Source organism: Lagenorhynchus albirostris, chromosome X (assembly GCF_949774975.1).
Source record: "Lagenorhynchus albirostris chromosome X, mLagAlb1.1, whole genome shotgun sequence".
In the NCBI taxonomy this organism is placed as follows: Eukaryota; Metazoa; Chordata; class Mammalia; order Artiodactyla; family Delphinidae; genus Lagenorhynchus; species Lagenorhynchus albirostris.
The window spans coordinates 48025992-48052956 of NC_083116.1; the positions used below are offsets into that span (position 1 = coordinate 48025992).

Here is a 26965-nt window from a genome sequence, read left to right on the forward strand (position 1 = left end):
ATAATGCAGTGGATCAACTTTATTCCCCCTTCTAATTGCTTTTTTATTTTTTCGTCTATTGCTTGGAGATGTTCTTCTCATAAGCCTTCTTTTCCCCCCAGCTTTACTGAGATATAATCAACCTATAACATAACGTATGCTTCAGGTGTACAACACGATGATTTGATATACATATATATTGTGAAATGATCCATCACCTCACGTAGTTATCATTTTGTTGATGTTGTTGACATTTAGGATTTACTCCTTTAGCACCTCTCAAGTATACAATCCAGTATTGTTAACTGTAGTCACCATGCTGCACATTAGATCCCCAGAACTTATTTCACCTTCTATCTGAAAGTTTATACTCTTTGACCAACATCTTATTTCCCACACTCCCCAGCCCCTGGCAACCACTAATCTACACTTTTTTTCTATGAGTTCACCTTTTTAATATTCCACGTGCAAGTGAGATCATACAGTATTTGTCATTCTCTGCCTGACTTATTTCACTTAGCATAATGTCCTCCATTTGGTCTGTAGTGTTATTCAAGTCCACCATTTCCTTAATGATTTTCTGTCTAGATGATCTATCCAATGTTGGAAGTGGGTACTGAAGTTCCCTAACATTACTGCATTGCTGTCTATTTCTCCCTTTAGTTGTTAATATTTGCTTTAAATATTTAGGTGCTCCAACGTTGGGTGCATATATATTCATAATTGTTATATTCTCTTGATGAATTGACACCTTTGTCACTATATAGTGACCTCCTTCATTGCTTGTGACCGATTTGTTTACTTGTTTATCTGTATTCTCTTGAATTTCATTAAGTTTCTTTAAAATAATTATTCTGAATTTTTTTGTCAGGCAATACATGGATCTCCATTTCTTTGAGGTCAGTTACTGGAGCTTTAATTAGCTTCCTCTGGTGATGTCATATTTGCCTGATTTTTAATGATCCATGTAGCCTTGCATTGGTGTCTGTACATTTGAAGGAGCAAATATTCCTTCTAGTTTTTACAGACGGGTTTCAGGAGGTAAACACCTTTTCCTGTTGGTTCTCCAGGCTAAGTGGATTGTCTCTGGAATTGCAGTCCTGACCTGTTGGAGCTGGATCACAAGGCTATCCGCTGCATCTGCAGTTGGCAGGTGGGTGTGGATCCTGTGTGATCCCTGGGTGGATGGGATGGCCTCTAGGACCCTGCTCAGTAGGGTGGTGCTGGGACAAAGGTCTGCTTCAGGATCCACAATTGGATCCTCAGACAGTGTGTCTGTCACCAGGTGTATGGATGGGTATGACTCCCACTAGGTCCCTGAGAGGGTTCCTGCCGGGTCACTGGGTGGGTCCCTAGGCAGGCAGGCCTGGCTATGGACTAGGGTTGAGAAGTGTTAAAACCAAGTCCCAGGGCAGCTTAAGGGTCCACTGCAAGGACTGAGGTTTGTAGAACTGGCTTTGGAGACTTGGATGGGTGTGTCTTCTGCCAGGTGCTTGGGTCGGCTGGACTGCTCCCTGACCCCAGCAGGAAAGGGTTGGAGCCAGGTACAGGGTGATTTCAGGATCTCAAGAGGTGCAGATGCGAGTGTCTCTGACTGGGTTCCTGGACTGGCAGGACCGCTCACAAACTGCAGCTATGAGGGGTTGGAGCCCAGTTACAGGGCTGTTTCACAATTTCTAGTTGGACTGAGTTTGGCAGCCTTACCTCCAGGGGCTTCAGGACCACAGCTGAGAGAGGCTGGAGCTGGTTCACTGGCCACTTCCAGATAAAATAGATAATACATTTATTTAGATAACTTATTCATTCCACAGACCTTTACTGAGGACATATAATGTGCCAAGAACATAAATAATCTTAGCCATTATTTATTATATGGGTGACAGAATACTTCAGAAGTCCATTTCCATTGTGTTTTGCATTTTATCTTTTTGAAAAAGAAACCAAACCATATATTATTTTAGTCAGATGGTTCTAGAATACTAGCAAGGGGGCACTGGCCAATTTGTAATTCTATAAGTGATGTCCTTCTTCATGTGGTATGGTTCCTTTTCACAGTCACATTATTTACCATCAAAATCAAATATAATAAGAGCACAATAACCTCTAGAGAATAAGAGTTTTAAATAAGAATTATATTTGAGGGGACTTCCCTGGTGGCACAGAGGTTGAGAATCTGCCTGCCAATGCAGGAGACATGGGTTCCATCCCTGGTCCGGGAAGATCCCACATGATGCGGAGTAACTAAGACCACGTGCCACAACTACTGAACCTGCGCTCTAGAGCCGGCAAACCACAACTACTGAAGCCTGTGCACCTAGAGCCAGTGTTCCACAACAAGAGAAGCCACCGCAATGAGAAGCCTGCGCACCTCCACGAAGAGCAGCCCCTGCTTGCTGCAAATAGAGAAAGCCCGCACGCAGCAACGAAGACCCAATGCAGCCAAAAATAAAATAAAAAATTTAAAAGAAAAAGAATTATATTTGAGAATAAGAATGCACCCACAGTCATTTCTCAGGATGGCCAAATTCTGGATGACCTCAGCAGGAAATCCTAGTATCACTTTTTACAGCATGCTGAATTTGTCATTTGAAGCCAACCTCTAGACACTGATAGCTTCTGTTCATAGGTTTCATGAAAGCAAGTGGAAAGCTAAAATATTAATATCAATAGTACGTTTCTGCTTCTGACAGAGCTGTGATGGCTATGGCTCCTCTGATCATAAGACTTAAATATATATTTGTCTCCAGGAAGGGACACTTAAATCAGAATAACAATATGAAAATCTTTATGGTGATATTATTATATATAAACAAGTGATATCTCTTAGATGCATATTTGACTATATTAGCTTCTATTTTTTGAAAGATATATTACTTTTGTAGTCCAATTATAACTATAATGTTCGAATATTCAGTGTATCAAAGCAAAATATTTAAAAAAAAATTTTCTAGATTGAAAAATAATCAGGGGAAAAATGACTATTTTAACTCCTGGAGTTGCTTGTCCTTGATCCAAAATAATTTTTCTTTCAAAAATTTTACTGCACTCGAATAGGTTAGCCAGGAAAATAAAACATTTTCTATATTATAGATGTAGCCACAGAAATGTAAGTCTAAGGTTGAACTATGAAGGCCAGGGTACAGGCAATATTTCCGTTGCTCTGTAAAGTTATAATAGTAGAAACATTAGATATCATTATAATTATTTAGAACCTGGAGTATGGAGAGATGGATACCTTAAAATAAGGTTCGTTCTAATTGTTCCATTTAGAAAATATCACACTTACCCTATATTGAAAGTCTGACAAGCAGTGTAACTGGAAGTTCAATATATTATATTTACTGCGATTAATTAAATACCTCATAAATTCCGGCTTACATTTTATTTGTTCATTACCTTAATCAATTAAAGATATAAATGAAACCAATAACATTTTACCTATTTTCATAATAATGACCAAATAATCATAATAATCTGGCATCACATCTTCTTAACCATCAAATTACTACTCAAATATTACCAAAAGCTCCAGTTTCAGGGATGAATACTGGAAGATCTCTTCACCCAAAACAATGCTCCTCTTTTTAATATGATAACAGTTTTGTAGCTGAGTGCTATATGTCCTCACAGCCTTGAATTATTCAAGAAGAGGCAGGTAATGTAGGTACGAGTCGGATCATACAGAGCCTTTCCAGCCACTGTAAAAATTTTGAATTTTCCTAAGAGTAACGAGAAGCCACTGACATAAATGGTATTGATTTAATATAGTAATGATAGTAACCCTTAAACACTGTAAAGCTTTGTTCAAGCTTTAAATAAATTTACTTTAAAAGTTTCAAAAAATTTCACATCTACCATCTCACTTTAACTTTCTATTAATTTCTATTTGCTTAACTATTTTTAAAAATTTAAGTATAGTTGATTTACAATGTTGTGTTAGTTTCAAGTATACAGCAAAGTGATTCAGTTATATATATATATATATAAATATAAATATATATATATATGTATTCTTTTTCAGATTCTTTCCCCTTATAGGTTATTACAAAACATTGAGTATAGCTCTCTGTGCTATACAGTAGGTCCTTGTTGGTTATCTGTTTTATATATAGTAGTATGTACATGTTAATCCCAACCCCCTAATTTATCCCCCCCCTTCCCCTTTGGTAACCATAAGTTTGTTTTGTACGTCTGCTCGTCACTTTATCTTCATAGTCACTGTAGGAAATAAGCAAGGTATCCTCACTTGTGATTAACTTATGGATTAATTTATTAAAGTAGGGAAAATGTGCTATCATTATGAAGATTCCCCAAGTTTCAATGTCGAAACTTCCTCTTTTTTTGAGGGAGAGGGTGTTGAGTGGATTAGCCATGGTAGATTTTCTGAGAGGTTTTAACTTTTTTTTTTAATTACAAATTTTCCCTTCCTTCAAAAAAAAAAAAGTAGACCAGTTTAAAGGAGGCTTATCCTGTGACTTCAGGCTGTCACTCGAATGGGCAGTACATCTTAATGAATGGTGCTAATCGCATTAATATTCTATACTACCACATAAAAGCATAGCACAGAGATATGTTAATAAGAGATACAGGCTGTAGTTATAGCACTTCAGTAAACTGTGGGACATAAGAGTTCCCAGATGGAAAGGGAAGAAAAGAGACAATGTGGTTAAGGGATCAAGGCAGAAGCTGTGGGGAGGCAGGGGCCGCAGAATGAGAAAGTCTCAGACTTGAAATAGCCCAAGGAGAGAGTGGAAAACATGACAGAATGGCACCTAGTTCTTACTAGACACCAAACGAGTTACATATGTACATGCAGACATACAACATAGCTTGTTTTACCAAGTATGATTTTCAAAGAGGCTTTTATAATTAAAACCCATCCTCCCCAGACCCACATACTTTAAAAGAAACTAACCAAGCTGCTTATCATTCTAAAGCTATTTTTTCAAGAGTGGTATAGGTTAAAAAATTGTACATGTATTAATTCATGGTATGCACAGACAGCCCTTAGTTTTGAACCATTGTAAAAACTAACTATATAACATGATTTTATAATATCTTTGAGGATTTTTACCTTCTGATACCCATGTGCAAATTCCACTAACGTTAAGGTGCAGATGTATATGTGCTCACCAATGGATGTATATATCTAAGTATTATTGAAATAAAAGGGTCCTACAGCCACTATTTATTTCCAGGCAATGTAGAATTTGAAGAATAGCATAAAAGTCTTTTTTTTTAAAAGCCTAATGTTTATTTACTACCCTTCATCTAGATGTCACAGCACTCAAGAAACTTGAACTGATGTTCGCACAATACATAATAATCACTTGATCCACCAAAAAAAAAAAAAAAAAAAAAAGCAGCTGCTTTGTAGGCTTAACCATGCTACATAATGCTGAGGACAGAACATGATAAATACCATAGCCAATTGAAATTGTATAAGCAATTTTAGTAAGTAGAATGTAAGACATACAGCACCATTCAATGCCGAGTATTTTCACAAGCAATGGTGAGAGGTTCTAACCCAGGGCATAATGGGTCCCTCTAAAGGGCACCATGGGGGGAGGAGGGGCTCATTCAGATATGGGTCCCCTTATCCTTTGTTCCTCTGACTACAGCTCTCACTCCTTGCTTGTCATCTGAGTGGGGATTTAGGCAGATGAAATTCTCTAGGATTATAATAGGAATTGTTTTGTTAAAAGCCTGGTAACCAATTGAAAATCCTACCTTCTCCCACCCCTCCCCAACAATCTTGCTTTGGAATGACCATCAGTTGTTTCACAAATAAAATACATTTATATTGTGTCAAGTTGTTTACCTGCTAGTTAGCCAGGAAATATTATTTAGTTTTATTACTTTAATTACAAAATCATAAAATAAAATACATATGCAATAAAAACAGATTATGCAACAAATACATGTTTTCAGATTGCCTTGGGACTGCTTATGGAGCAGTTTGGCCCAACACAATGACTAAAACCAGATTTGAATGCTATTTTAAACAGGCATAGGCTTTCCTTACATAACCCATATTTATATTTATCAATAAAAGCTGAGACTTAAGGCTTGCTGTAATAACTTTGTGGAGAAAGCAGGGCAAATTTATTATCTGTGATCCCTTCTTTATCTCCCCCTCTTTACATCTGGGACAACTCTGTAGTACTTAGGTGATATGACTAAATCTTATTAGTGGAGGGCTTTTCTATTTTAAGCACAAATCTGGCATTTAAAAATCTCAATGTAAAACATTTACATAGAAAATGTCAGGAAATTAAGCAAATTAAAAGATACTGTCAATAGCATGCAGTACTGTCAAAGGACTAATAACCCCAGTTAAATAGTATCAGGAATGGGTAGTAGATTTTTGAAAAGTAGATACCAAGGCAAGAGAGACATTTAATGTCAAAGTATAAAAGATATCTAGAGCACAATAGCTATTATACTGACCATCAGTCCTTTGATTATTATTTTATCATTTGTACAGTTGACACATAGGGGTACAAAGAGCAGTAAAAATCTATGAGGTTTGTAAATTACCAGCTTGCACCAGTGCTAACCATGAATCATAACCAGTGCTAGAATAAGGAAGATTCATTTCCAGCTTCATGTTTCAAAACTACCTTATTTAAGAAAATATAAACTACTAAAATTGTTAATATCATCTTTTCAAAGCAGGCTTATTTCTTTTTTTTTTTTTTTTAGGCTTATTTCTTTTTATTCCACAACTTGATTTTTCCTTCCATGAATGTTTAAGCGGCAGGCAGTCAGTAATATAAATTACCCATGTGAATTCTGTTTCAATTAGCCTAAGAATCATAAATGTGAGAAAAAAGAATTTTTAAGTTTGTTAGTTAAGAAAGAAAAAAACATTTTAACCATAACAAAATATTAATTCCCTTGCTCTTCTGATGCAGAATCTTGACATTATTAAAGGAGTTAGAAGAGTAGAACACTTTAGAGTACTTATTGAATTTCTCACTTTAATAATGAAGATATGGTTCCGTGTAATCTACAATTAATTTAAAGGTAGTGAAAAAGAAGTAATATTCTACTATCTCTGTTTTGTTCTCTCCCATTCAAATTTAACAAGTGGTAGGAGCTTTCAGAACAGCATGCACAAAAGATTCAAATTAGATGTCAAAGTTGAATGTCAAGTTTGCCTCCTTCTATTATTTGAGTGGGATTTAACTAATTTGTTTGATAACCTATTTTTAAATTTTTTTTTAGAAAATTATCATCTTCTCAATAAAACTTAAAGCTCTGGAAAGTGAACTTCAAAAGTAGTGACCATGTCATAAATAGTATGCTATTCACATTGAAAACAAATAAAATGACAAGTGGGTGGGAGAGTGGAGGAATCACATAAAAGAAATGCTTTGGAGGAAGGGGAATAAACAAGGCAACCTTAGCAAAGTTCTCTCATTCTCTGCCCCAAATGCAAGTCAAATGGGACCTTTTCACTTGGCAGCAATGTTGTCCTATGACTGAAGCACCGTGAAAATGTACCAGGGGTTTGTTTTCATTTTAGCTGCACTTCTGACGTTTTATGGGCTGTGGAGATGTTCCCCGTACCACATACATAGGTAATGCAATGTGAGTCATCTCTAAAGATCGCGTTATTATGGCTGCGTTCAGAGAGCTCTTGCTTTGGGTTATTTCTCTAATAGAAAAGATGGATTTATAAGTATTCATTTAGACCCTCTTACCCATAAACCCATATGTCCCCATAATTCCTATAAGCTGCATGGTCAACTGATGTGAAATAAGTTGACAAAGAAACAATGTGCTTTAAAAACGCGACTGAAGCTTTCACATCATTTAGAAGAGGAAAATTCCAGAAATAAAAGAGCGTGGGTCTACCTTAAAGCAGGAATTTCCCCGCAGAGAGAAACAGAAAGAAACGAAGGCACATAATGCCACTGCAGCTGCAATATTTCTTAAGTAGGACACTCAGAAAAGGGCACAAGCTCTTCACGTTTCCAGAAACATTACGTTTATTTCCTCTGCGAAAGATTTAGCAGCTTAGTGGAAAGAAGCAGCACACGGGGGGCGGGGACCGCCCTGAAAAAGAGTCAGCACTGCAAGGAAATTTGCTTAAACTACTATTAGAAAGAAAATATTTCAGAAATGGTTGCCTCTAGTAATCTCATACCTTAAGGCTAGAATAAAAGGTCATAGCTAATTGGTACAAAAGCAGATTTGGATACACAGTTAGGAAGTGAAATTCTGTGATGAATTCTACCCAGTCACTACCCTTTTTACCTTCAATTATGCCAGGACATGTACCACATGTTATAGAGCTCAGAAAAGACAAAAGAATGGATACTTCAAAATGGCGCTTCTTTTCCACTAAAAAAAATTGCCACATTTAACTTCTATAGCCAAATCAACGAGGGTAACAAAACCTATTTAATGGTCAAGAATAGAAGTTAAGTAGTAGTTGGATAAATTATGCATAATGCATAACAAAAATGTTTTTGCATGATTTGATGAAAACAATCACGATTGATAAGAGGTGCTACTTTCCAAGGGCCACACTTGGGTTTAGGTAAACAGATAAGCACACACACTGTACAGTCGTTCTTTTACTGGAGTTAGTCCTCAAGTTAAGGAAAAAATTAAATGAATGGAGGCGTACGTTTTCAAGATATTAGAGAAAAAATTTTAACATATTAGCTTATAAGAAAAGTGCTTTTTTAAGAAAGTTTTGTTTTATGTGCCTTAATAATAAAGAAATCTCCTTAGAGTAGACCTTAATTATGACCTGTTCCAGTGAAATCTAATATTTTATTTGAATGAATGTAGAGAGACAAAAATAAAAAAAATACTAAACCTGCTAAACTACTCATTGAAATCCCGAACGTCTTCCTTTTCATTGAAGACATTCATACCTGTCAAGCTGTAAATAACAGTGCATTGTGATTTGAGGAATTTTTATGAAAAGGTATTTTCGGTTTTCTTTTTAAGAGTGTATACTTTTTGAAAGCAAAACATCATGTAGTCATTTCACAATTGTCTATACTAATTGGTGAAATAATTTATGTATTATGTAATTTATTAAGGTTTATTGTCTACTTGATGCTTTCCTCACTATCAGGAGTACTTATAAATTTCAGCAGCAGTGACATCATAATTCCAAAACGGTTGGGAGCCAAGAGTCCATCCAGGAACGTTTCCCTGTCCCTTTGAAATGTCCTTCGTTGACCCCTCCCTGCCACCAAGATCAGGAACAATTTGGCATAAAGTAAGAGAGGATTTATTTGGAACAATAAGTATTGCCGGTGGTCTTTGTTTTCATAAAAGAGACAATGCTGAGATTTAAGAGAAATAAAATAGACTTCAAACAATGCTGATATAATTATATTCCCCCATTTCCTCCCCCCTAGTTTTTCTTTTCCAAGGCTAGCGTGTGGAAAATCAGATTGGGACAATGGAGGTGGGAAACAGTGTTGTGAGGGAGATAAAGTGATAAAACAGGATTCTTCTGAAGCAGCAGAAGGGAAGTGAGGAAAGTGGTGTACCAAAGGCCCCAGGAGCGCAAAGCATGGTAAGTGGGAAAAAAGTTAAGAAACTGGAAGCATAAGGATAATTTATAATGCGAAGAATCTGTGTGGACACCATTCAACTTGACCATAATCCTTTTTCAGTGCTTTGCATCTTCCTCTGCCAGGAAGTTTCAGTGCTAAATGAGCCATGCAAACTGATCAATACTATTTATGGCAACTGAAAAAAAATATTTAAATTTCTAGATGTGATACTTTTCTTCCCATTTGCCCTTCCCAATCTGCTACCACCCTGAATCCAACATTTAAAATATCCTCTAATAATTTCCTAGAAGTTCATTATGTTGGAACGTCATTTCTAAATTTATTTTCTATCTTGGACCATTACCCCAGTCACTAAGGAAGGCACTTGGCGCCTCCATGTTGTGGGTTTTTAGGACTATTAACTGAACGTGTTTTAATGTTCTCTACATGTGCATGAGAGTTCAATTTGGACCTAAAAATGAAATCTATGTACTAGAAAAGTTTTTTAAAGAGTCTTTTTTCTTTTCAATTCAAAAATGTTTATGTTTGATTCCAATTATCTGTTGATATGATAATAAAATAAAATCTACAAATATTATGCACAAAGCACAGTCATCTCTCATGATCTCTGTCACATAAAATAGTACTGATATAGATGACTGAGATGAAGTCACAAACATAACTAAAATAAACACTGGCCTATCCACACAAAGCCATACCGCTTATCCCTCCTGGTACAAATTTCCCTTCCCAGGTTAACTCCAAATATTTGAAGATAATCTATCAGTTTATTAGGAAACACAATAAACATGTACACTTTTGATTAATAGCTATAAGGCTGCTAAAAGTCTAACAGGAATTCTAACTGTGCCAAAAAGATGAAATCCATGCCCAACAGTATTGACTTTCCAAACAACAATATGAAAATCATATCCTTGTTTTTGTGTTTTTTCGTTTCTTTGTGTCCAGGATATGCATTGGCTTTCTGAAACCACTGCAGAGTGGTGAATAATGTATGACATGAAAAAAAAAAAAAAAAAAAAACCTGTTCATTGTCCAGAGAGTACTGTATTGCTTGCTGTATACTACATCTATGCAAGACAAACAATAGAACAGACCAGTAACCCCAGAAATCTCAAGCTAAAACCTTCCCAAGTGGAAAGGGAAAATACCATCCTGGATTCTAGAAAGTCTCTGAAACAAACAGTTCAAATCCCTAGAATACCCCTACGTACTAGATAAAACCCCTTAAATTTCAGAAAGATTGGTCCTCCTGAGTAAATCTGTGAGAAAACTGGAAAAACAATTACTATTTAATGTTATTCTAAAGAGATTCACTAACTCCCGTCCACCTCCCCTGTCTTATAGGACATATTTGCAAAGACTGATGAGAAGATATGTAAAACTTAAAAGGCTGTTGTCAATCTACTTTTCCTGTATTTTCTCTAGTAGTACTTAGGAATTTTGCCCTCTAAGTCATAGGAAAAGAACAAACCATGATCTGAGTTGAGAATGACAAAGAGGCAGCAGTCAAATGCAAGTACAATGGATGTAAGAATAAGAGAAATGGCATATAGTTATATTTCGTTTTTATAAAAACTCAGCATTGAGCTTCCCTGGTGGTGCAGTGGTTGAGAGTCTGCCTGCCGATGCAGGGGACGCGGGTTCGTGCCCCGGTCCGGGAAGATCCCACATGCCGTGGAGTGGCTAGGCCTGTGAGCCATGGCCGCTGAGCCTGTGCGTCCGGAGCCTGTGCTCCGCAACGGGAGAGGCCACAACAGTGAGAGGCCCGCATACCGCGAAAAAAAAAACAACAACAAAAAAACTCAGCATTTTTCTTCACTTGTCAAGCCTAAACATTACTGAGTAGAAAAGGTCATGTGAAGGTAACATACATAGGACATTCGAGCTTGCCCATAAAATAAACTCAGATTTAATGGAATTCCATTTACAATGATGTAGAATGGAATTTCTATTTCCTCATCCTCCAAATTTCAAACTTAAGAGATAGCTTTAGGTACAATACATTGAAAAGGCTTTCATGTAGATTCAATGTTTTTTTTTTGATAATTGTGAAGTGTTCAGCAAGCAGTTATCAAGAGTATACACTATACTGAGGTATGTGCTAGGTACTAAAATATATCTCACAATCTTTTAATAGTGAAATATAGTTATAAACCTTGCCGTATTTTAATACTTTGTATCATCAATATCTTTAAGAGAGTTGACATTGAGCATAACCTTAAAAGGCTTCCTGGAATAGGTGAAGCACAATATTAGGTTCAAGGTATCTGGGCTCATCCTTTCGCAAATGCAAAAAATACCAATGAATAATGGAAGAACTTGAATCTCAGAAGGGTATTATAGTGCCTTAGGTACCCACTGCCCTCTTCCTTCCTTCTCCTTCGGCTCCTCTCATTTTAATGGACACAAGGAAAGAAACTACCAGGAGTAAGGTTCAAATCATGATACACAGGAGAGGTATATCCAAAGATTTCATTAAAACTGGGAGATGGGTAGGGAGTACATTCATTTGCAGGTGAATCTAGCTGCCTTTGGCCATTGGGGCAGCAGATGGAATTCAGCTGGACAGGAAGCAGAGTTTATCATTTCTTATCCCCGTTTAGGAAAATTTTCAGTAATATACTACCAAGTCTATATGAGAGAAATAAGCCTATCATTACAACCACCAATTAGAACAATTATTTCCCTTTAGTTTTGAAAGCAATTAGTTTTCTAGAAAATTTAAGATACTTATGACAGTCTGATAAATACCTTGTCATTTAATATAGTTATAGATGCACAGAGTGTCTGCTCATGTTAGAGCGGTATCACGCACCCGACATATAGGGTCCCAACGATTTATTCCTGAACTGAAGGTTTGTAAATAAGCAGGTGGTTATGGGAGCTTAGCTACCAACATTAGCATGTCTGCGAATTCTTGACATGGAATTAAAACTACCAAGAGAAATTTACTGCTGCATAATAATTGCTTGTCCGAACTTATCCCATATTCCAATATCTAAAGGAAGCCTGTTAAATTCATATTCTCATAAAAATCAACTGAAATTGACCTTATCTCCTACTAGCTTGCAGAGATCACCAGTGAAGAAATCTGCAGCAGAGCTGATTATATTGTGTAGGAGAACAGACAAGCAAAGTGATTGAAATTTCTATAGAGAACATCATCAGTGCTTGCTTAGAACAATTTTGCATATAAATAGGGCATAAATGGTCTGTGTTCAATTTGTTCTCTAGTTGTCAAAGAATAATCAAGGATAGACTACATAGCAATCTTGTTTCTAGCCTCCCTAATGCAAACCTATGTCTTATTAATCAATACATGTATGTGTCTGTCCTGAAAGTAAAATTTAATTTCCGTAAAGAAAAAGAAAAAAACAAAAATTAAGTAACTAATACACGTACACACTTCATCATAAGATTTACATGAAGCGATGAAAATAAAAGACACTAAATTAAGTGGCCTTAAAAACGAATAGCATTTTAGAACTCAAGGCATCTGCCTCACTCTCACCCCCGTCCAAACACACTCTCCTAAAACTGTTTCTGCTAAGGTCACCAATGAATTCCTAACAGTTAAATCCACTGGATCCTTTCCAATCCTTACTTTATTGGTCCTCCTGGCTACATCTGATGCTATTCAGCACTTACTCTTTGAAAAGCTCTATTCCTTTGGCCTCAGCGATACCACACTAGCTTTTTTCTCCCCACTCCTCCAGAACAAACCCCTTCATGCTATCTTTTATGTGCTTCGGTTTCCGAGCTAGTCCCATAAATTGGTGGTTGTCAACTTTTGTGACACATTAAAATCGCCCGAGTAACTTTTTTTTTTAATTGAAGTACAGCTGATTTACAATGTTGTGTTGGTTTGAGATGTAAAGCAAAGTGATTCAGTTACACACATATTTCTTCTTTTTCAGATTATTTTCCATTATAGGCTATTATGAGATATTGAATACGGTGCCCTGTGCTATACAGTAGGTGTTTGTTGTTTATCTATTTAATATTTGGTAGTGTATATCTGAATTAATTTTAAAATATACTATTGCTCAGATTCTGACTCCATAGATTTGGATTTGATTGCTTCAGAGAGGAACTGGACATGGGTATTTTTTAGAAGTACCTCAAAGTGATTCCAGTGTGTAGCCAGGGCTGAGAACCAGTGTCACAAATGTTTGTTTTCTCCAGGGTTTTCCCTTTGCCCGCTGCTCTACTCATTTTCCCCAGATTATTTTACCTGCTCTCGTATTTTTAACTGTCACCTAAATGTTGATCATTTCACGAAGATCCTAGAATTCACCCTCTAGTTATTGCCAAGAGGTAACCGAGCTAATGCTCCTGAGAACACTGAGTGGCTGGCCTGAGGATTATTTGATCCTTCTTTCTCCTTCCCCACCTCCACCCCCCACCAGCTAAACTCTCTGTATGAGCCACAAATGTCCTTCATTTTAACTTATGCAAACAGAACTCTGCATACTAGATGGCTATGAATCACATACACACAACAGATGAGAAAGTGCTTTGTTAACTGTAAAACGCCAAGCATGCTAAAGTATTTTAAGTACATCACATAGTATATGCTCAATAAATACAGTTGAATTAAGAGGGAAAAGTGTCCTATGTTTGGAAGGAAAACCAAGCATAATTTATGATTGGCAATGCCATTCAAGACCCTTGAAAGCATCTAGAGTTTCCTGTCAGAATCTCTAGAAGAGATTCAATTTATCTTTTCATTCTCTAACTCCCTTTCTTTCCTTCAAGCGCCAGCACTTAAGGACCAAAAGATATTCTTTGTTCTTTAATCCATTAAATCCTCCCTCTTGGCCCTCACCATTCTACTGAAACTGCTCAGGAAAAGGACAGCTGTTACCTGCTAGCTGACAAACCCACTAGTCTATTTTCAGTCATCATTCTACTTACTTAACTTTCTTCAGGATGTGACCTTGCTGACTTTCTCCATTCTGAAATTCTCTCTAACCTCGGTCTTCCAGGCATCACTTTTTGCTGTTTCTCTTCTTCCCTTTCTGACTATTCTTTTTTTCTCAGTGCCCTTTGTTGATTCCTCTGTTTTCCACCTAAATATTGTAATTCCCAAAGGCACTAGTCTTGGCCTTTACCTCTCATTGGACATACTCTTCCTGGGTGATCCCAAGGTTTCTATAATCATATACATGCAAATGTTCCCCAAATTGGTTATCTCCAGTCTCAACCCCGCTTGCTTTCATGTGTGTGTGTGTGTGTGTGTGTGTGTGTGTGTGTGTGTGTGTGTGTTGGCTTTTTGTTGCAACAAACTTTTCATCATTACCACTGTTCCCTTCCATGTCTCCATTGCATGTATTTGCCACCATTCCCCCTGTTCTCCAGACAAACTACTATTCATCCTTCAAAACAGTTCAAATGCCACTTTCATCATGAAAACTTTGTTGAATTCTCCAGGCAGTTTATTCCTCTTTTAGCACTTTGTACCTACTTATATCATAGCATTTACATTATGTATAATTCTGTCTTTCCCATGAGCCGCTGAGTTCTTGAGGGCAAGACCCATGCTTTATCCATCTTTGACCTCCAGGGTCCTAGCACTGTTGCCTGGCCCCTACTATTTGATCAATAAATAGGGGCTTCCCTGGTGGCACAGTGGTTGAGAGTCCGCCTGCCGATGCAGGGGACATGGGTTCGTGCCCCGGTCCGGGAGGATCCCACGTGCCGCGGAGTGGCTGGGCCCGTGAGCCATGGCTGCTGAGCCTGCGCGTCCGGAGCCTGTGCTCCGCAACGGGAGAGGCCACAGCAGTGAGAGGCCCGCGTACCACAAAAATATATAATAATAAATAAATAAATAGATAGCTAAATAGTTGGATGAATGCTGTGTGTTTGTTTGCATAATGTCATTTTTTACTAAATTTGAACTGCACGTTCCAATCTAATAACTGTACTATAGACAAAATGGGGTTTAGTTGGCTATTCTAAGATTCTAACACTTAGAAACAGAGACTGAGGAGGCTCAAGTGAAAGAACTCTTCCACAGGGAGAAAGAAGTAAACAGCTTAGAATGAATGACCAGCTTGACCTAGTAAAAATAATAAAAGAAAAACAAACGTAAAACCCCAACAGACCCTGGTCATCAAAACAGGAGGAGGATGCTGAGTACTACATGGGCTTGTCTTTGGGCCTTGCTGTATGGGGCCAAATCCTATGGAGATCAAGAGGGCTGTAACTTAAACCTGAAAGCTGTTTTTCTAAAAATGTCTGTAAGACCTTGATGCTTAAGTAGTATATTATCTTGGTACCTTGGTGGAGTGTCACACTGTACATAGGTGGAGTGTCACACTCAAGGAAGAGAGAGGCATTTCTTCCCACTTTGCCACTGACCTCTCACAGCGGCATCGTGAAGGCAGGAGAGTGTCGGTTGCTATAGCAAACAGCAGGCAGGGAAATGAATGGTATTATAGGTGAAAGTGAAGGAACAGTGGTTACTGTGAGGTAGAGAGGCCCAAGAAAATGTGGATTTTGTTTTGCTACGAAAATACTTTTCCTAATACTTAAGAGTTTGGTTTTTTCCTCTGTTGAATATCATTGTTTCTTGTCTCCTCTCTGTTCTCAAATGGTAACTTATACCTTCTCATTCAGACTTTTATCTTGCTGATTCATAAAAGTAGGATCATGTGTCTCCAGAGTTTCTTCTGTTGTTTTCAAATTTAGTTTTCTTGGTTGCCATGAGTGGTTCTAAAACCAAAGTACATTTCTTTTGTTTCCTGCTTTCACTTCTTCATAATGCTTTTCTTGTGTGTGTGTGTTTTTAATGTCTAGAACTATATATCAAAATCTAGTCAGAGCCAAAATAGCTAAGTTAGATATCTATCTATTGCCGAGAAGCCTGTTTATACTTACAGTGGGCAAAGAAGGAAGAGGTGGAGTTGGTTCAAAGAGGAGAAGCATGTTCTAAGTATCTGTAGCTATTCAGAAAGAAAACAGATGTGGCATTGTGTATTAATATTTTAAGTGTGGTTTTTACTCCTGCAAGGTTTTTCGTCATGTGTTTCTTTTTCCTCCAAAGCTTACCTTTGATCTTATAATGACAAAGTCGGGAATACTGATGGGCAATTCTTTACAAAGTAGATTGTAAACATATGGGACTTATTACCTTAAGTGCTAACACAGGCTGTAACAAAGAGGGTCCAGAAAGATTTGGCCAAATTTATAGATAATAAATCCATCCTAGATAATTAAGGAAAACTGAGATGCTCCTTTCGCAAACCAAACTTCTAGAAAGTGTAGTCCATATTCTAGGGAATATAAAGATGAGAATGGAGGGGATGCGGGGAGTTACCCTATGTCCTGTGCTGCACGCACAAGCACACGATTCCTACCTCATTATGGCACATATAAGATTGCATTGCATTTTTTAATTGAAAAAATTTTTTTTAATTGAAGTATAGTTGATTTGAAATGTTATGTTAGTTTCTTGCACTACACTTACACCACGTGGATTATATTCATGTTTTCCCAAATGGTACGTGAGCACCTTGAGGCAAGAGTCCTGTTTGGTGTTGCATCCTCAGTACCCAATCCAGCACGTGATGCCCAGGGGGCATCCAATAGAATTGTTTCATTGTTGAATGAATACTATCTACTCCTAGAGCCTCACCATCTACTCACTGCTGAGTCCCTGCATTCTGGATCCCAATTCCATTCCAATATTGAAAAGATGCTCTTAAAATGTCACTAGAAAGCTCCCAAATGGCAAATCATTGGTCTTTATCCTTTTGATTCCACTGTAGCATATGCCATTATTGAAAATGCCCACTTTTCTGCCTTCCTTTGCTTCTAGAATAATAATGTCTTGATTGGCCTCCTACATACCCAACTGCTCCTGGTCTATCTTCTCTGCTAGTTCTACTTTTAGCCCCAAAGGGGAGGCATTTTCAAGGTTCTGGTTTTGGATCTCTTTTTGCTTAATAATCTCTCTTATAATCTCTTCCATTTCCAAAGTATAACCAGAAATCTCACAAACTCAACCTCTTGTGATGAAATCTACACTCATATTTCCAAGAAAGTTCTGGACATCTTGACCTCAATGCTCTGCTATCACTTTCAGTTTCACTTGCCCAAAACTGAATTTGTCTTCTATCACTATTCCTTTTTCCTGATCTTAATAGTTTTCTCTCATAACCCAACTGTCCTCCCAGCTAATCAAAGTCAAAACCCTAGGATTATCCTTGACTCCTGGCTACTCCCCTTCCCCTAAATTATCTCCTTTTGACTAAGAATTAGTCATATGACTAAGAATATGACTAATTCATCACCTACATTCCTATAGATTAAATGTCCTAATATAGAGCTTTGATCATATTCTTCCACTGCTAAAAACAATATACTCCCATTGCCTAAAGAATGATATGCGAACACCTTAGTCTCTTATTCAAGCACTGTATGATAGGGTAACAACCCACTTTTCCAGAATTATCTCCATACTTTTACACTTTATATAACCTATTTTCTTACTAGCTGTACCATTTGCCATTCTCCCAAAATGCTTTGCACTTTCTAAAGTCTTAATGATGTTTCATTTGACTCAAATGCCCACTATCTCCACCTCCAACTCCTACTGCTGAAATCCATACTCATCCTTCAAAGCCTTTTTCTCCATGATTTTTTTTCTGATATATCAATATGGTACAATATTTCCCTCCTCAGAACTCACACGGTATGTTATTAACACCTGGTGTATAATGCCCCTTATCATCTGCCTTATCCTGTAGTCTTTGTCTTTTTTATCTTTCCTATAAGACACAAGGGTCTTATAACGAAGGAAAACTTAATTATTTCTGCATCTGCCATCATGTCCAGCATAGTACCTTTCACAGAACAGAGGTCCAATGCATGAATAAATGTTTAGGGGCTCATTTCCTAAGCTTCAAGTTTGACACTAGCACAGCCATAATCTGGGCAATACAGCCAGTAGCAGCCATAGTGGCTACTTATTGCCTGTGCACGTTCTGATTGGCTGGGGCCCATGCTATACCAGTTATTTATATTTTCAATAACACTGCTGATATGATCGTCTCCCTTAAAATGGTTTTGGTGCCCTTAACTGAAACAACACACTCAGCTGAATGGGCTGGAGGCAATATTTGGGAGCTCCTTCTGAGTTAACTAATATGAGTTCTTCTTGGGGAGGGGAACATCGGCTCACTGTGGAAGATTTGCAATGTCGGTAACTAATCATACCATTTATTAACATTCTGATTTTCTAATGAAGAATACAGACTCACCTGATTTTGTTTAAATATGCAATTGAAAACAGTGCAATTAGAAGCACAATTGTAGGGCTCTGTATTTTACATGCCGGGGTGTCCATCTGTAAGCAATGATAATGGGGTTGGCAAGCAGAGCAGTACCTCTTTGCTGTCTGTGGTTCACTCTGATTTCAGATATTTTGGCTATTTCCTCTGATACGACTTTACTTGGAGAAAACAGCCTTCTTTATAATTTGATTTTTCTGCTTTTATCGCATCATGGTGAAGTAGAGGTTTCTGGACAGGAGCAAGGATGCTGGGGTTAAACAGGGAAAGTGTAGCAATAGAAAGTCAATGGGATCTTGGAAAGGAACCAAATAAGGTGCCTAGGAAAGCGAAAACAAAAGGAGGCCAGCAGGAAAGGATGATCTTAGCTAAGAGAGGCAGAAACAGCGAGGAAATCTGGAAAAGCCCCCTAGTTCTGTCGTTTTTAGAAAGAGGGAAGCAGACAGGAGAGTTTTTGGCAGACTTGCTAACTCTGTGCCCGTCTTCCCCTCCCCGTCCCTTCAAGTACTTCTGCTGATGTCCAAGATGCTTTACCAATCACTGCCACCGTCTGCCTTCTAGTTTCTTCTTACCGCTAGACATTTGCATTGGCTGCTGCCACTTGGAATGACTGCCAGGGATAAGTGCGCTGATATTTTTGACCCTACGTGTTCATGGAGGCCCTCCAACTACAAAGCAAAAGAGGTCCCAATTTAGATTACTTGGAATCAGTACTAAAAAATTATGCAGTTTGTGAATATATTCTTGGTGTTTCACAGTTGACAACACTATATTCCCTTGAGTACCAAACTCACAGAAACCCCATTGGAATGATCTCTTTCTCTCAGTACAGTCGTTCTAGAGTCAGTATGAGGTGCGAGACTAGTCAGACAGGGGCCTTAGCAAACGTATTTTAAAAATAAACAGCCTAGAAAGATGATGACAGTTCTTTTATGGCACAGAATAACATGCTTTTACTTATCAGCTGCTTAACAGAGAACAGAATTGATAGAAAAATTATTTCAGTTTGCTTCCACTGCCTATTAATGCTCTGACTGTTCAAGAAAGAGCAGGGAAGGTTTCTATTTTCCTTAAAAGGTGGCACGGGCCTCTGGTAGCATGATAGAATTTTCTCATTTTACAGGTAAAGATTGAGGACAGATTAGTAGTGCTCCTAACATTCTGCCATGCAGCATTACTGTAAAAAATATGGACATATAAATATAGATGTTAAGTTTCTTTCCTGCAGTCTTCCACTCTTTCTGTAGGCCATCTGCAATGTCTTCATCCACATAAAGCGGTCTTACACTCCAACCAAAACACTCTTGTCCTCTCAACCAAATCTAACCTTCAGGCTAATGTACCCATCGGGATTCACTCAAATGTGAAAAAGATGAAATATAACTTATATTGTCTTCCACCATGAATTTCACCATTGCCAAAAGCTTTTCTGGACCATTCTGCTCTGGGCTCCATTTCTTTCACTGGTTTGTTGGAGTACAATGGTTTTGAGAGGTACCAATTTCCATTTTAATAAAATGTGATCGTTTCTATTCTAAACACAGGATATTTTTGAATTGTAGGCTATTCATGGCAAATCTTACCAATCTAAATTAAGTAGAGTTTCCACGTTTACTATTAATTTTCCTTTTTTCATTTCTGTCTCCGTATAGCTCTACGGCCCATGAAGAGAGCTTTTACAGTCAACACACCTAGTTTCTCCCTCTACTTCAAGAAAGATAGGAACTAAAAATATAAAAATTTCCTTAGAGGAGATGGATAGCTCAGCCTACTTGGATTATTCTGAGAGGAGCTATTATTTACTTCAGTCATAGGGTATGAAGAGAAAAGGCAGACAACTTTCTGGGTCCACTTGAGTGACTGAGGTTGTGCTGCTTCTTTTATGTTTTTTCTTCCTCCGAGATCAATTTTCATAGTGTGGCTTTGTTACTAATCAAACAAACACAAAAAGGGGGTTCCAACATTTTGGGACTTTTGGGGATCTTGGATCATCTGTGCCTGTCCTCTCTTTAGTAACATGGAGAATGGACAATGGACTGCAAAGCCAAAATGGCCTCTGGAAAGGAGCATTATCTCAGTTTCCTTACCTGTAAATAGCTAACGTGACATCATTAGGGCTAATTACTTGGAATGATTTAATTACATTTATGGTTTTAAACCATCTTCTACTCAAACCACACGTTCATAAAATCACAATTAAAAATATTTAATATGAAACACAGCAGGAATCCTTGCTTCTAAATTTTTTTTGCAAAGCCTACAGTTATTTGAAGATGCTTTTACCAAGTTGAAACTTGTGATCACGTAGATATAGAAGCCTGCTGAGATTTCACACACGAACTGAGATCAACTGTTTAAAAACATTTTTTTCATGAGAAAGGTTGTTTTCATCTTTTGGGTTATTTTTGGTACTTGGCTCTGAGCACTTACATTCTATAATACCATGTGAGCTGGAATGGCTCTTACCTGGATTCCTTGGAATCCGCTTTCTGCGGTCTCGGAATGCTGCACCTGATTGCAGGGCTTCTAGAAGATTATCCATCACGCCTGTCTCATCACCCTCTGGAGGAAGGGAGAAATTGGAATTAATCTTGGAGCAATTAAAGTTAAACTACAGGAAAATAAAGGGAAAAACTCCTGTCAGATTTACATAATACCCCTAAATTAAAGACATATATCTGTTTTAACATAATGGATCCTGTCAGTTTCTGGCACCACAGACTACTTTGCTTATTACGCACCATTAAGCAAAATTCATGCCAATCCCACTGTTCTTTCAACTTAAAGACCTTGTCTTTTGTATTATTGATGACATGCTCAGTATGCAAATAAACAGTAGCTGATCACCTACTGCTGCCTTCCTGTTCAGATTCTTATAAGATATTCCTAAGCAAGAAACCACTGACCCGGCTTAATGCAATCAACGTGCAGGGCGTGATTTGATGAAGCGGAGTTACACAAGGTTAAATACTGATTGTATTAATACCTTAAGCATTCAACCATCATCTGCGGTTATCTTAAAAGACACTATTTGCAAAACACACTTGCATTCAGTTCCTATCTAATCCATATCCTTTACCCATTTTGAAATGCTGACATTGCAGAAGGCAAAGGTGACCACGTCATCTGAAAGTCCACATTTTACATTTGAGAGACATTAGCCAGAGTCTCATCACCCCTTTTAGAATGCTGTTGTGTTTCTAAACTTTTCCTGTGAGTGGAGTACTCAGAGATGTTAATGGAAATTCCTAACGGAAACGTATATAAAACATTTCACCCTACTCTTATCTTTGACAATTCTGGCTGTTAAAAATACTTTTAAGATTTGCTAGGACAAGGTGTCCATTGCCAGAAACTCTCTGCGAAGCTGTGGAAGATCCACAGTGAGCTGAGGACCCTCTTCTCAACAGGCCTCACTGATGAAAAGGACCCTCGCCAGGTGGTTAATTTGAGTGGTAGCTAAGTGTGTGGGTCTGGGGTAGAGGACACTTGTAGGCAGGAGGTTTAAGAAAAGAAAAGGGGGGCAGTGAGGGAGAATAAATTATTTCTGATGTTACTCCAAAGTGAAATTTAAATCCTACTTTGTTTAAAGAATTGACTGTGGGGTGTCAGATCACAGGGAAAAAATATTTTCTTATGGGGCAAGAATAAGCTAAAATCTCTTTTGATTATGCTCTTCATTTGACTTGAGATTTCCTCAATGTTACAATCATTTATTCTTTTTAAAATGAATTCTTTAGGACAGGATATTGAGTGAAAAAAATAAAAGGAAACACAGAGGTTCTCAGGTATAATATTTGGTGAAAACGGGAAAAATAAAGGGAAAGTAGAACCTCAGTGACTAAATAGGGAAAGAGGATTGTGCACTTTTAGGAATATTAAGGCTGCAGACACATCTGAACCATGACCTGCTCTTTACAATGGAAAGAAAAGAGGAAATGAAGGAAGTCTGGCGTGGCTGGAATGTATCTGGGAGAATTAAATTTTATGCAGTACGCACTTCACACTGGTTATATCTTTTTTTTTTTTTTTTTTTTGGCCGCACCACATGGCTTGTGGGACCTTAGTTCCTCGACCAGGGATCGTACCCGGGCCTACAGCAGTGAAAGCGCTGAGTCTAAACCACTGGACCGCCAGGGAATTCCCATATTGGTTATATCTTATAATCCTCCCAACAACATATTGAAGCAGGAACTATCTCTGTTTTTCAGCTGGGTATAGTGAAACTTAGAGAGTTTAAGCATCTTGTTCCAGATTGCACAGCTGGCATGTGGAGGAGCCCAGGTATGAACCCAGATCAATCTTTGCATGACAGCTAGAAGAAGATGAAATGAACTAGGCAAGTGATGGCCAGATGATGAAACATCATAATTCTGTTGTTAAAAAAGAGACAACAGGCCCAAAATGGAGTCACTTGTGCTAAGACTCACATCACCAACCAGAGATTTGATACTTAACCTAACTGCAGTTTCAGTCTTTCCCAGGAATGTAATCTTAACCACTCAATCTGGAATTTCCTGGTCAACACTAGTAAGGAAATGTACCTGATAGACCCCCCACTGTCCCACAAAGGAAGGTAACCTTGTCTGAACAATCCACTCTTTGCTAGAAGAACTTCCTTGTCTTGCTTCCTTCTGCCTATAAAAGTCTTCCATTTTGTACAGCTCTTTGGAGCTCCTTTCTAGTTACTAGATGAGATGCTGTACAATTTATGATTCATTGAATAAATCCAATTAGCTCTTTAAAATTTACTCAGTTGAATTTGATTTTTTAACATGATGATATGGGTTTGAGCACTATCTTATAAGCCAGCACTCTCCAACAGATATATAATGCAGGTCACAAACGTGAACCACCTAAATAATTTTAAGTTTTCTAGTAGCCATATTTAAAAAATAAAAAAGAAAGAGGTGAAATGCATTTTAATATATTAATATTTAACTCAATATATACAAAAATTATATATTTTACATTCCTTTTATTAGGGCAAGTTTCAGAAACCTAACATGTTTTTATTTCATCCTTCACTTCAGATTAGCTACATTTCAGGCGCTCAACAGCTATACGTGGCTCGTGGCTGCTGTATTGGGCAGTGCAGCCATAAACAATACAGGAAGTGACTTGATCAGATTTATACTTTAGAAAGACTTGTCAGACAGCACTATGGAGGATGACTCTGGGGATGGCATGACAGAAGGCAGGGAGATGTTTAGGAGTATAGTGTAATTGTCTAAGTAAGAGATAAAGAACTGAACTAAAGGGCTAGCAGAGTGAATAGAGAGGAGGAATATTTTAAAGGTATTAGTACATTCATTAGGACCTGGCTGGAAGGGTGAGATCAACGGGGAGAAAAAGCGTCAAGAGGACAAGGGATAAACAGGTTTGAAAAAAAAAATTTTTTTTTGAGGAATATCTAAGTAGAGAAATCCAGTAAGAAGTTGGAAATATGGGGAATTCCCTGGCGGTCCAGTGGTTAGGACTCTGTGCTTCCACTGCCAGGGGCATGGGTTTGATCCCTGGTCCAGGAACTAAGATGGAAATATGAATCTGGAACCCAGGAGTGAAGTCTGGGCTGGAGCTAAAGATGAGAGTGCTGTTGGAAGATCGGTGAGATGACCCTGAGATGTATGAGAAGGAGGGGCATAGGATGCAATTCCTGAGGATCTCAGTTTTTAATAGGCAGTCAGGAGAAGCAGAACTGCAAAGAAGACACGGAAGGAATTTTTAGACACAGAAGTACAACCGGAATAGAACTGCGGTACAACTGAATCTCAGGTATCCTCATAAAAACAGTCATTATGAAGACTATGTAGAAAGATGAATATCTGTATACGAGTGACGAGAACAGAATACCAAAGAGGATTTATGATTTTACATAAATAATATACAAACATGAAAAGAATCTACAACAACATTATGAGTGTCATTTCATTAAAATTCTTTAAAGCTATTATATTTTTTATGGACTAAAGAGATGAAAAGAACAAATTTGACATAAAGTAGAGAGGAATTACAAATAAATCCCTTTGCTTAATTTAGTGGTTGCCATCTGAAAACACTAAAAAAAATGTTATGCCAGATCAGTTTCTCAACTTTTTTCTTCCATTATCGTTCCCTCCTCCCTTAACAGAGCCTTGTTAGATATCTTTTTCCTAATCCCCTCCACATTAATATTTACAGATATAACTATATATCTGCTTATGTATTGTGGTCCTTTGGAAGGTCACAAACCATTGTAATATCTAAGATTTTTCTCCTCCCACCTCTCCAAGAACCAATATTGATTCCCTTGGGGGTGATATTGCTCCTGCTGAGAAGGCATATGCTAGATGGTTCTGTTAAAAAAAAAAAATCCAGGTCTTTGTAAACATCAGTAACGCCTTTAAGGAAAGAAATATAAGTTTTAGTCCACCAGTCCACCATTACTTTTTCATTTGCTTCATGATAACTTTCAAAGGGACAGAGAAATTTTCATGAAATGTTTAACCTTAAGGAATAAAGCTTTTATGAATATATTATAGATTTATATTTCAGTTAGTCTTCCTAAAACAAAATGAAAGCAAACATGATCATTTGAAAGTTATCCTTCATTTCAAATAAGTTTCATTGCAATTTGGTCAGTGATTGAATTGTGTGAGGTTGACAGTTCACTTAGAATTTCCAAGTTCACAGAACCATTAATTCTTACTTAGATGTGATTAGTAGTGAGTAGCTATTTGGAATTTTTTTCCCCCCTTTGGTCTATGAGATCAAACTCAGGAAAAAAAAATCTTTTAAGTGCTTTATTTTTCATTGAAAAAGAGAATAACCTTATTGAATTACATAGAAAAATGCGTCTTCTTAAAACTTACAATACCTATTTTACTGAGTGAAAGAATATCAAGGAGAAATCGGTAATGCTTTTTAGCCACTAAAACAGTAACATATGGGCATGTCTGAGAAGTAACAATTCAGAGGCAACTTTCTAATCTTTCATCCTGAAATTAGATCACAGACAGTATTAAGGAGCTAGAAGGGTTGCATGCAGTCCAGTGGGCTCTGTGTGAGCTACTCATCTTTGGACAAAATGAAAGGCATGGCTTGTATCTTCTATTTCATATTTCCAACAGTGCTGGTCATTCAGTGGATCCTGAATGCCCACTGATTTCACCTTTCAGCATCAATGCATACCTGGGTTGTGTCGACTTCATTTCTCCAGAAGAGTTTGGAGATGCCACAGATTAAAATTAGCACTAGGTAAATTAATGATCTCTATGACACTTTTATGCAAGACTATTCCCCGATGGCTAGCACAAACTTATATAGAGGGAATTCCCTATGGGTTTCTCACATTTCTGCATATTTTGTGGGCACAGGCATTGATGACCTTTGTTCTGGACTATCCTTTCAAGAATTTTTTATAGTCAACGGCCTTGAAGGCACAGTGTCTCCCTCCAGAACAGAGGGTAGGTTTACTTTGAAGACAGATTATATCTCCCTCTAGGGCAGATGTCAGACAGGTTTGCTTTCAGTCCATTATAAAAGATTTGGGTTCTTTAAGCGTGGGTTCCTCAGACGTAACACAAATCCACTGTGTGCCTAGCATCCACCTGGGCCCACCTTGGTATCACCCTGTGGGAGTTGGAGGGCAAGGGAAAGCAATTTGAACATGAAGCTCACACTGCTTGCTGTGCTGTGGATAACAGTTCTTTGTCTCTGAACCAGGAATCTTGTGTCTTCTGCCGGCATCCCTGAAACTGTGGCAGCTGACTTGCTGGCATGCAAGAAGAGTAAAATCTCTGACCCTTTACAATTTTGAAAATACTCTGAGCTCTTCTTCCTTTTTAATCAAACATTATTAATTAAATATCCCTTATTCCTCTAGGAACCTAAACATCTAGTGCCTTGGACTTTTCCATTAACTAACACCCAACTCTAGCTCATTATTCCTCAAAAATGACTAAAGTAAAACCAATACCATAAAAATCATTCCCTAAGATCCTTACAACCTGGTCATAATGGCTTCATTATTCACTACAATTGCCTCCTTGAATTCTCAATCATATAATTAAGGCTTTCTGGAAAAGCTGAGCCACTCAAAATTGAAGAAGTTGCCATCAACCAATAAAAATGGCCCAAAAGTAAATAAAGGGAACC

The 26965-nt window shown here is 37.7% G+C and overlaps 1 protein-coding gene across 1 annotated transcript in view; it reads right to left on the reverse strand.

The window, feature by feature from the left end:
• DIAPH2 (diaphanous related formin 2) overlaps positions 1-26965 on the reverse strand; it is a 786790-nt gene that overhangs the window by 38188 nt on the left and 721637 nt on the right. Inside the window, exon 27 of the mRNA XM_060138052.1 lies at positions 21296-21391. Coding sequence (XP_059994035.1) covers positions 21296-21391 — 96 coding nt within the window. The remainder of the gene's footprint in view (positions 1-21295; positions 21392-26965) is intronic.